This window comes from Pelophylax lessonae, assembly GCF_965119305.1.
Source record: "Pelophylax lessonae genome assembly, chromosome: 12".
NCBI lineage: Eukaryota > Metazoa > Chordata > Amphibia > Anura > Ranidae > Pelophylax > Pelophylax lessonae.
In genome coordinates, this window is record NC_138779.1 from 57,957,436 (window position 1) to 57,970,006 (window position 12,571).

A 12,571-nucleotide genomic window follows, 5' to 3' on the forward strand; every position below is an offset into this window, starting at 1 on the left:
AAGAAAATTGCATAATTAGAGTGTAGTAGTATTTTAAGACTCCCCTAATCTACAGTATATGACAATAATAAAACAAACGATAGTGGATAGTCTTATGCTAGTTGTCAGTGGAAAAGGGTCCTCTTACATTGGTGGTCAATGGAATAAAGTCCACTTACATTTGTGATTATTTAGGAAGTTACCCCTTACATTTGAGGTCAATGTAGGTTTCCACTGATCATTGCTGTGTTACAATATTTTTATTGAAAATATTAGAATAGTGTTCATAAACACAGAAATGCAGTATATAGATGTGCAAGAAATTAACAATGGTATCAAATCTTACATACTATAGTAATCAACCATAAATAAATGTGTATAATATGTAAACATTTTAAATATAGTAGGGATGGCTCACAGCAAAAAAGAAAAGAAATGGAAGAGGAAATAGAAGGGAATGAGAGGATAAGGAGGAGTAAAGAAGAGAAGGGTTTAGGATATGCTGGGCTCAAGTGTAATGAATTTGTAGAGAAAGCAAAGAATTATCAATTAATAAGTTTGCTGGTAAAGTTATGCCATGGTAACCAGACTTTTAAAAAGCTTGAATGGTTAAGTAGAATAGAGGTCAAATTTTTGGGAACCATGGTGCCCATAATTCTTGGTTTCACCTGTCTAAAACACGGCTATGGATTTCTCCAAGCTTAGCAATAGTTTGTGGCCAAAAAAATGAGAGATCAATGTTCTTTCAGATTTACTAAAGCTCAGATGTGTTCTATGTAGTAAGGCTTTCCAGGGATCCAGAACTATGGGTCTGTCGAAAATTTCGCAAATCATATCATGCATTTTTGTCCATAATTTCTGGACAACAGGACATTCCCACCAAAAATGTATCAAAGTCCCTCTAGCATTTAACATCCTTTAAAACACAGAGGGTAGATTGAAGGAGAAAAATATGTTTGTTTCACTGGAGTCAATTACCAGCGAAATGGTATTTTAGAAGTATTTTCTTGGGCCAGAGTGTTAATGGAGCATTTGGCCACAGTTGACCAGATTCGACCCCCCTCACTGATATCTAAAGAGTCTCCCAGCTGAAGTTCCCAAGCAAGAGCGTAGGCAGATTTTTTTAGTGAATTGGGCAGAGACTTGAGAAGCGTATAGGAGAGAAATAATGCCAGGGGAATGTGGAGTTATTTGCATAATTTTTTTCGAAATGTGTTAAACGGCTGGGACATGCTGTGGTATAAGAGAGGTGGAAATTTATAAAATCGGTAATCTGAATTAATCGTGATAATTCTGATGGAGGGAGATGCCAACGTCTAAGTGGTAAGTTTGCGTTGTGATCCCTACTAGCAATAGGAGGTTGTGTATATATTTCTAACGTTTTTATTACAACACCAAATAAAACTCTCTGGGTCTTTTATGGCAGGAGGAAACATAAGGTTGTTAAGAATCCCAGATAAGGGAAGATGGAGGGATATCAGATGACAGGAGTATTTTAAACGGTCGCAGCAATAGAGAGAGTGGCGTAAAGTGGGATTGTCTATAAAGGGACGACTCAAGGTTTTGTGGAATGCTAAACAAATTTAAGTATCTTTTTCTTTTTTGTTCAATGTTGAGAATATAGGTTGGAATGGGAATCGGTAACATTCTAAAGAAAAAAAGCAGTTTTGGAAAGGTATGTCATTTTTATTGCATGAACATGACTAAACCAAAATAAAGGGTATGCATTCCAAGCAGATAATTGTTTAGACAAATCTTTGATAAGGGGTGGGTAATTGGCAGTGTAAATAATGTAAAATATAAAGAAGAAATATGGATACCCAAGTAGAGTAAAGTGATGGGCCACGAAAGGTTTTAATATCTTAGGAAAATAGCAAGGCATTGAGAGTTAGAGGAAGTACACTTTCGCTGCAGACATTTACCTATAGGTTACCCTGTAACCAGGCTTATCTATAGGTAGTGAAAATATCTCTTAAACATGTACCGTTTAGGAGATATTTACATTACATTCAGCCAGTGCCGTTCTTTCCAAGCCCTGGGCCGTAAATGGTGGCTCCTGCACGTATGCCCAGGAGTAAACTCATTGCGGCTGGAGTCCCCCGAACCCCGAAGAAACTTCGGGGAAAATGTCAGCAGTGTGCATACTATTATGCTTTTTATCTTACAGGGTTTTTTTTTTCTAAGTTTACAACCTCTTTAAGAGATATATTTGGTGTCTTCAGTTTATTTTCATTACAAACAAACAGGGGCCAAATTTGGTGGATCAGCGCTCACTGGTGCATGCCGATAATAATGGCAATTATTACAGATGACAAGAAACAATAATGAGCAATAAAAAATGTGTAAAAGTAAAGCATTAAAATACAATTAAAACCTGAGCAATAATGTCAACAGGCCTGTGCTGGCATACGTCCAGAGTGACTGGAAGGGGAGAGAGGAAAATCCAGTACATATGGTGGCCAAGGCACTGTCGCATGTGTCCAAGGAAGAAGGAAAGGTGACTGGCAGCTCCTATGAGAGGTGTGGGGGTCCTCTGGAATGGATATGTAATAGAAAACAAAGGGCGCCAGGTCAGTGAAGGAAGTTTTTAAAGCACATTTATTGATCACACACTGGCAAAAGGAACACGTTAATGTGGTAGCAGGCAGGTCATCCTCATAGATGAAGTGTCCAGATGGTGGTGTGGGCTGGAGGGTGACACATAGTGCATGGGTGTCAGCGCAGATACTGCTGTGTGCAAGGGATCAATTGCAGCAGCAGGGAGATGTGATGGAGGCGCTGTGTGACTGCTGCTGTGCCTCACACAGAAGCATCGGCAGCAAGATGCTGAAAACCAGAACCCGGAATACTTCATCTATAAGGATGACCTGCCTGCTACCACATCAACGTGTGCCTTTTGTCATGTAAGTGTGTGATCAATAAATGTGCTTTTAAAAACTTCCTTCACTGACCTGGCACCCTTTTTGTTTTTCATTGTATAATTTATTTTCATTAACAGAGGCCTGAGATAAGAGCAAGTTTGTTAAATCGATGAAAAAGATTTGGTAAAGTGACGTGAGGGAAGGTGATGAGAAGAATTTTGTGATGAATTTCAGTGATTTCAAGTTTAATTCATACATTATTACGGATCACAATTGCTAGAGGTTCTAAGGGTAATATAAATAGGATAGGGGATAAAGAACAACCCTGCCTCGTGCCTTGAAGGGTATAGATGAAAAACCTGTTTATTTAATTGAAGCGATGGGATTAGCATATAGAGCATTTATCCAAGTAAGAAAGTTATCTGCAAAGCCCCAATTACGAAGCACAAAGAATAAATATGGCCAGGATAAGGAATCAAATGCTGGATGGATGTCGAGTGATAGGAACGTAGAGTTAAAGGACCTAGTTTTTGTGAGGATAGAAGATGATGTGCAATGATATGAGATTTTCTTAGAAAATCATGACGTATATTCATCAGGACCAGGTCTCTTATTAGATTTAAGAGAATTTATAGGAGTTGTAATTTCCTGTAATGTAATCTCAGAGTCAAGTGTTTGTTTTTTTTATTTTAAAGGAAGAACAGGTAGATCAATGTAGTGAAAGAAGCGTTCAGCAGAATCAATAGAAAAGGTAGATGTATTATTGTAGAGCTGTGAGAGGTTTGAGCGAAATTCTTTAAGGATTTCAATAGGGCCAATAGTGAGTGTATTATTAGAGGTGAGCACCGATCATTGCTGAAGGAACACGCAGCAAACTCTGGAGGAACCCTAATTTAGGCTGCATTCACACTTTCGTGGAGCTGGAACAAGCATTCCCGCTCAAGATTTTAGCAGAGCGATTCTCACGCAATTTTGCGTGTTGCATAAGGCCAACCCATTCTCTTGAATGGGCTTCCCCATGGGCCCTTGTCGCCTGAAAAGAAGCTTCTGGTCCTTTTCAGGCAAATAGCTTCACACAGTTTTTAAAAGCGCAGATTGCCATGCATCACGTTCGTCTTGCCATTGTGCAGATTGCACATTGTGGAGTGATTTCCGCAAGATTTGGAAACGCAGCAATTCTGCCCGCAATTCCAAATCAGAAAGTGTGCATGGAGCCAGAGAGACTTGTTTAGAAAGTATAACAAAGTAAATGATGGCCAGTGTGTGTAAGCAAAGCCTCTCTGCAGTGCCTGCTTTTGGGATTCAAGCTCAGCTGTCATTTCATGGAATTATAGCCCTATAATTTCAACTTCAAAGCCTGTCATTGTATGCAATTATATCCCCTGCTTTGTCTTCTTGACATACAAGAATAATCTCTTCTGTCTATATTTATCACTAATAGGAAGATAGCAAATCATTGCTAGAAACTGTTCTCCTTTCTGCAAACTCTGGATGTAAAAAAACTCTCCATCTTTCCTAGTACAGTCTAAATAAAACAGCTTAAGGCAGTTCTAAAATAATGAATGAAACTCTGTACTCATTAAAAATCCTACATGTACTATTTAAGTGTACTTTGTGTAAGCACCTAATTAATGCTTGGTATCAGTTTTTTTTGCATGTCCCTGTGCTGCAGCCTTCAGATTGGGATAGGGAGGACTAGAAGTCAATCAGGTATGCTGCATTGAAATGTGCTGGTAAAGAACATGCTGACAGGAGGAGAGGGATGATCTCACTGTTCATTGAGAAGACTGGGGATGGACAGACAGCACCAATGCTGTTAACTAGATCAATGTGAATAAACTGATTAAGCCTAAAATTCAGTAATATCTACAAATTATTTTGCTAATGCTCAAAAACCATCGTGTCGAAGGATCAGTGAACTTTATCTATTCAAATAAGAGGATCCCACTCCAAGTAGTCACCCGCTTATCCCAAAATCACTGTGCAGCTCCAGATCTGTAATTTAGCTTTTGCATGGACCTGGAAGTACACCACCATGTAGTGGGACCTTCCTGCTGTGGCTTCTGCCTCAGCTGGTCACCTTGTGCCAGAGCCAAAAAACAAAAGGCGGAGCAAGCACGCCGGTCACAGTGGAGTATGTAGTTGCACAGGTTAGCGAGAAGCAATGGATTGTTTGTCAGTTCACCTAGCTATGAATTAAGTATTTAGTAGCTGATACATTCAAAAATAAGGATGTCTCCTTAAATTTTTAGAGCCCATTCACACTAGCGCGACTTGTCAGCCTGACAAGTCGGGCTCCCTCGCAGTCCATTGACCGCTACAGGACCCGTTCTAATAGGAGCGACACAAGTCACTCCGACTTAGAAAAAGGGTCCTGTACTATTTCAGGGCGACCTCGGAGCGACTTGCATAGACTTCCATTATGTGAAGTCCCTGCAAGTCGCTCCGAAGTCGTGGTGCACAGGACTGACAAGTCGCCTCCCGAAGTAGTAAGGAGTCGTGTCGCCTCTATGTGAACCGGCTCTTAAAGTTGCTATTTGGACTTATTTTGCTCTCTTTTGTTTAAAATAACATCGTAAAAAAAAAAAAAATGCAACAATTTGTAATGGTAAATTAACACTATATGCGTCTGGACTGCGTTGGGAGGCTATTGCAGTGAAGTCCCACCACAAGACGAGGCAAAATACCTTACATCCTACCTGGCCTGTTCACACCACTGTTGTGTGGTGGTGAACGCTGAAAAAAAAATACTGTGTGCTCCTACTTTTTTTAGTGCAGTGCAAGGCAATCTGCTGCCTCGCACCCTGATGCGACCAATAGAATCTAATGAAATGTCACTCTGACATTTCAATGAAGTTTGTTTAACCGCTTCTTGTCCAGGCATTGCACATAAACAGCTAGATGTGGGCAGCTCCGATGCAGGCTGACGTACCCATATGTCACCCAGCATCAGAGACTCGTAGGCAGCTCCTAGAGTGTGCACCCGCAAGCCTGGTGATTGGTTTGTTGCCTGGACACCAACATGTCATAAAAAAAAACTTGAAAAACAAATAAAAAAACAGCATCCCTGAGTTGGAAAAGGGATCACCCCCCCCTAAAAAATGACTAAATAAACTCAATCAAATGTGATCACCTTCTCAATGGCACACAAAGCCATTTGACTTTCAACTGTGATCAGCTGTGGTCATTTTGCTTAGCTCAGCATGTAAAGAGCTTCCGTGGAACATTTTAGACCCTGGTAGTGCAACTGAAGCAAACAACCAACTATGAGTGGCAAGGCACTTTCAAACAAAAGCTCTCTGGGATAAAGTGGTGGACAGGCATAAGTCAGGAGAAGCATACAAAAAAATGTCAAAGGTTTTATTAATGCCTAGAAGTGAAGTCTATCATTAAGAAGTGGAAAGTATTTGGTACAACACAGACCCTCCCTGGATTAGGACGTTGGTTCAAACTGGATGAAAGAGCCAGGAAGAAACTAGTCAGAGAGGCTACCAAGAGGCCTACAGCAACTATGAAGCACTTGATGGAATTTATGACAAAGTGTGGTCATTGTGTGCATGTGGCAACAATATCACTAATTTTTCACAAATGTGGCTTGTATGGGAGGGCTACGAGAAAAAAGGCACTCCTCAAGAAAGGCCACATGCAGTCATGACTGAGCTTTGCCAAAACGCACCTTGAAGATTCTGAGGCCACATGGAAAAAGGTGTTCTGGTCAGGATGAGACTAAAACGGAATAATTTGGCTCAACACCAAATAATATGTCTTGCGGAAATCCAATACAGCTCATCATCCAAATAACCACATTCCTACAGTCAAGCTTGGAGAAGGTAATATCCTGGTTTGGGGGTGTTGCTCTGCAGCAGGGCTTGGAGCACTTGTTAGGATAGAAGGAAAAATAGATGGGGCAAAAAACTGTCAAATTGCTGAGGAAAATCTGCTGCCCTTCCAACATGTCAAAGCTAAAGCAAACAAAGCACACAGCAAAAATGACTACACAGTGGTTAAAGGAGAAAAAGGTGAATGGCCTAGTCAGAGCCCAGACTCTCAGCTCATTACCTGTATAGAACACACCTGGGAGCCAGAAATCTTGCTGATTGATAGGGGATCAATTCCTTATTTCACTCTTTAAAATGCAAATCAATTTATAGCTTTTTTTAAATGCATTTTTCTGGATATTCTTTTTTTTATTCTGCCTCTTACTGTTAAAATAAACCTACCATTAAAATTAGAGACTGATCATTTTTATTTGTCAGTGGTCAGACATGCAAAATCAGCAGGGGATCAATTACTTTTTTCCCTCACTATATATGCAAAATTTTTAGCATTTTATTTCACAAAAATATAGCTTTCTTTTGGTGGTATTTGATCACCACTGTGTGTTTTTTGTGATATAAACAAAAAAAAAAGACAAAAACTTTTGAAAAAATTATCAATATTTTCTGTTTTAAAACATATGCAATAAAATTCTTCGTAAATTTAGGCCACAGTGTATTCTGCTACATAAAATAATGGAAGAGCCGCTGAAGTAAGATCCAGATACTGGTACCAAAATCCAAAGATATTTTGCACAGAGAAAGGGAAGAAGGAGACTAGTTCCTCAGCTATCAAGTCTCCAAAGGATGAAGAGACACGGGACATTCTAAGTACCCTAAACACATAAATATGTATGCAAAGGATATAAAAAAAATATACCGTATATACTCGAGTATAAGCCGAAGCCGAGTTTTTCAGCATGTTTTTTTATGCTGAAAAAGCCCCCCTCTGCTTATACTCGAGTCACGGTCTCATTTACCTTTTAAAAATGGCGCCGCCCTGCGCCAACACGTTACCGCGCATGCGCCGTCTGCCTGGGAATAGCCGAAAGTGTACGGACTTTCCCGAGCATCGGCGGTGATGTGTTGGTGCCGGGCGGCGCCATTTTTAAATGTAAGGCGCCTCACCGACAGGTAAGTGAGACTCCTCCACAGCCCCCTGCATTTCCTCATATAGTGCCGCGGGCATGGTACAGGACATTCTCCTGTACCATGCCCGCAGCACTGCATCTCCTGTACCATCTGTGCCATCTCCTGCGCCATGCCTGTACCATCACCTGCACCATGCCTGTACCATCACCTGTTCCATGCCCATACCATCTCATGTGCCATGCCGTACCATCACCTGTGCCATTCCCATACCATCACCTGTGCCATTCCCGTACCATCACCTGTGCCATGCCCGAACCATCTCCTGTGCCATTCCCGTACCATCACCTGTGCCATGCCCGAACCATCTCCTGTGCCAGCCCTGCATCCCCTTCACCATGCCGCAGCCCCTCTTTTGTGTCTTGTGGTGGTCCAGTAGCTGCTGCATTTCCCACCCTAGGCTTATACTCGAGTCAATGCGTTTTCCCACTTTTTTGTGGTAAAATTAGGTGCCTCAGCTTATATTCGGGTTGGCTTATACTCGAGTATATACAGTAAATTATATTGAACACATAGGTGGGTTTAAAATAGACAAATAGAATGCATGTCCTACAAATTATATTCAACAAGGAAATATATAGATATAACCAAACATGGCTGGATATCTACTAGGATGGTAAAGGTTATGTTCAAAAGGCATAACCAAAAACCTACCAAACTGGAGCCTTTATTATCCCCAAAATGTTTCGCAAGGGGGCTGACCCACTTCTTCAGGAAGATGATTGTTATGATCACTCTAAGGGGTGTAATAATAGAATGTATGACTATGTATAGATATATAAACACATGCATCATGTGTATAGAGACATACTGAATCATAATTAAGAAAACCTTACAGGAAATATACATATATATACACCACAGATGTAGGGGAACAAAGACATAGGAGATGCTCCTGCTCACCGTAGAAGGCACACCAGTTATCCGGTAGTGCAGAATAGCCCAGCCAGACAGCACTCCCCCCCCCCCCCCCCCCGGCGAAGACGGGGGACTATAAATATAAGACCTAAATGATAAAAGTTCACAAGGTAGAGCACTAGAAAAAAAGATATGTATATCAAATAGTATTGGTTACCCATGTAAAATATCATATCTATGTACATCTCTTTTTTCTAGTATTCTACCTTGTGAACTTTTGTTATCATTTAGGCCTTCTATTTATATGGGTAACCAATACTATTTATAAAAAAGGGGGAAAAGGTATTTGTTTTTTTTCATATCTATACAAAAATGTTTTGCCTTTCATTTCTTTTTTAAACCGAGAGGGTTGTTTTACAAGGCGATCGTTTGCAACCACTTTAATTTCAAATGAAATAAGTTCAAATAAAGCAATCCATCCGTTCAATGACTAAAAAATTTCCATCACCTGTATGATTCTTGCAAGTGTAGAAAAATCTTTGATGACCACCACCAATCATCCGAGTTGACCGCCACCACTAATACAATGCGTGCCTATCTCACTACAATATTAGGCAAACACAGTTTTCATTTATTCCAAAGACCTTTCAAACAGGTGCAGTCCACTTAAAGCATTCACGTTCACTGCTGTCTTTTCCCCATTCAGTGGAAACGTTTTTTTTTTCCCATAGTGCAGTATCCTAAGAATCCTAATTTATTTGACACAAGTAATCAAGTTACTCACAAAATCTGTTAAAGCATAAGCTTTAAATCAAACGTATAGATTTCGGCAAAGGTATGCAGAGAAGCCGCCAGCCACTCAATACTTTCCGTCTCACAGAAACAGCAAAAATGACAGAACACAGTTCCTACTGACTCCTATCGTCCGCCTCCACCTCTACATGTTTCGTCAGTTCTGGCCTCAACAAGGGGGATCACTGCACTGGCAGTAAAAAGGAGCTGGAGGGGAAACGTAATTCCACCCCAAAAGGAAGCTGCGCTAACCAATACACAAACTATTAGTACCCAAATCAACATCAACACAAATATTTTCAACACCACTAGTAATGTGTAACAAACCAAAAATAAATAGCGTTATCAAAATGAAAATAAAATTTAAATAAAATTGTCTATTGACAAATCCATTCAGTGCCAATGCAGTAGTGATATCTTGCATATAATCACTTATATGGTGATCCACCCAGATTTAATGTGCCTATATCAACCAACTTCCAAAACACGCACCAAATGACAGTGTAGTATGAGCCTGGTCAATATGTGGGTCTTTTTCCCCTGTTTGGATCTTTCCTGTGGTCCCAGGTGTGTATACCGATTCTCCACCGGCTATTTGATTACTCCAGCAAGCTCCCCTCTCATGCACTCATGTAATCAGATAAATATCCATCATTGCGCAACATCTAAATTTATTTGATTAAAAAACACATAAAAAAATGTACACTCATATGTATACCGGCACTAAGTCTATCCAGCAATCCGCCAAGCCTGTACGGCCATCGATCCGTTCAACGGAACTGACGTGTGTACCAAGCCTCGGTTTCAGTGTGGGTTGGGAACCGGAAGTAGCGTCAGCGTCACTCCACTAGCCTCAACGCACTTCGCAATAATCGTGCACCATCGGGAAGCCTAGCTGCCGCAAACCACATATTAGTTGCATTTTCACTTCCTGGTTTGTGCTGGTGATACACATAAATAATAATTCCACCCCTGCCTCCTCCCAGTTCTCCTCTCCTGGCCACCTCCAGCACTGATCTCTGCAGGTTTTGTTCTCTCTCCCCCTCCAGCTCCTCCTTCCTGCCAGTGCAGCGCTCCTGTATGCCTATACACACGGCTGCTGGCTTCTTAATACAGGAGAGCTGCTAGGGCAAGGGGGAGAGAGAGAACACAGCCCACACCTTCTCCCAGCTCTTGTCTCCTCTCAGCTTTGGGCTGCCAAGAGTCATGATGCTGCTGTCACTACTTCTGTCAGCCTTGTAACAGAAGGCATACGTGGCACCCCATCCCTACAATAAACTGCTGAGCCCAGGGCAGCTTCCCTCCTGCCTCCCTCCCCTTCCCCCTGTCCCAGCCTTGGCTTTCGTAATAAAGACCAGCCAATGCTGTTCTCTCTTCTTGTGCAGGGTGACTGGTCTTGTCTCCACCCCCTCCTGTAGTTTTATGCACATGGCCTGTAAGGGGTGGACCTGTTGGGCCCTTCCCACAGCTCTGCTCACTGCTACAGGCTATGTACAACACAGTCATGATGTCACTGCTACACTAATATCTAGGTTTGTAATACCATTTTGTGAACACAAAGTGGATTTATAACCTTTGTAGTTAATGAGGAATGTTTTCAAAAGAAAATGTATTTGCCCAGAGTTCAACTTTAAGCTGCTGGATGCTGTAGATTTGTAGTTTCAGGTTTGCAAGCTGCTGAGCATGAAGTATTCAAGGAGAAAAATATTAATTATCTTTTTCATTTTTTTTAATACACAAAGGCACAGATGTTAATAAACTTTCATCTATTACAATTTTTTGAAAGGGAAATAAAGTGAATTTATTGGTTTCCCATTATTCAGAAGAATCATTCAGTTTATAAATGTGTTTTTTTTTTTTTTGCTAATTGCCCTTGGTTGTATACACCGGTACTCTGCAGCCTTGAGACGACCAGGGCTGGTGATAATGAAGTGCCCTGTGATGAGCGTATGCCGTGATTCTTCTTTGTACTCTAGGACAGAGCAGCATCTATATTAGCTGTGGATATGTGGTGTGCACTACCTTTTTAGTTGATGCAGATGCTTCCAACTGCAGGCCCTCTAGGAAACTCTCTCCCCACTCAACTGCCATGTCTGGAGCCCATAGGAGTGAGAAAAGTGACCTCTTCCCCTCCGCTGCCTTGTCCTCTGCCTCCCTGAAGAGCAAAATCAACCTGATACACAGCAAGATGTCTACAAAGGGACAGAAAAAGAGCAACATTGAGAATGTCTGCCAAGACTGCAGGTAAGTGCCACCTATGAGCACCTGGTAAGGCTCCATTGTGGACTTGCTGTGGCCCCTCGAATATTATATTAATACAATTTGTAGCATAGATGCTCCCACGTTGATGGGACCTACCTGGCTGTGTCTGTTTGAAGGGAGCAAGATAAGTTTGTCTCGCCAATGTAGAACTACAAGTCTTAGCATGTATTGCTGAGGCTGAACATGGTTGTAGCACAGCAAGTCTAAGCATTACTTGGGGCTTTTGTAACAAAAATTCTGCCAGGTTCCCAGCTCCTTATATATATTTATTTATTTATTTATATATTTTATATTTTTATGGATTCTTTTTTTATATAATTTTTTTTCCATTTTGTATCCTCACTCCAGTTTAAACTGTAACATAGTAAATCCAACTCTCCCTTATACGCAATACTATTTTACTGCCAGGTTATGCAGCTATGTAAGCAAAAGTAGCAAAATAAATGTGTACATTTTTTGGCCAATCTTCCTAAGTATTTTTGGATGTTTTAAGTGGTTCCATAGATTTGAAATACAAAAAAAAACCTCCAGATATTATTTTGTATTAAATGAATTTGCCAGACATGGCGTGGGGCAAGTTCTGAGTTTGCTATACTGCATTGGCACAGTACTCAGTGTTTTGGTTCCTGAAAATTAGATTTTCTCTTTGGCATAGAAATTTCAGTGCAAAAACGTTTAGGAATTGATGGCTGATCTCCACTGCAGAATGTTTATCCAAGGAGTATCCGATTGCCTTTGGGGATGAGAAAGGAATTTTCACCCTTTTAGAGCAAATTAGATCAATCGCACTGTATAAGGCAGTCTTTCTCAACCAGGGTTCCATGGAGCTCTACGGTTCCCCCAGGGGATGCTAGG

The 12,571-nt window shown here is 40.9% G+C and overlaps 1 protein-coding gene across 1 annotated transcript in view; it reads left to right on the forward strand.

Moving 5' to 3' along the window:
• Positions 1-11,543: 11,543 nt before the first annotated feature.
• LOC309567647 (uncharacterized protein) overlaps positions 11,544-12,571 on the forward strand; it is a gene marked incomplete at both ends in the record, with an annotated part of 31,498 nt that continues 30,470 nt past the window's right edge. The window contains one exon of the mRNA XM_082273063.1: positions 11,544-11,698. Within this exon, the coding sequence (XP_082129189.1) occupies positions 11,544-11,698 (155 nt within the window). The remainder of the gene's footprint in view (positions 11,699-12,571) is intronic.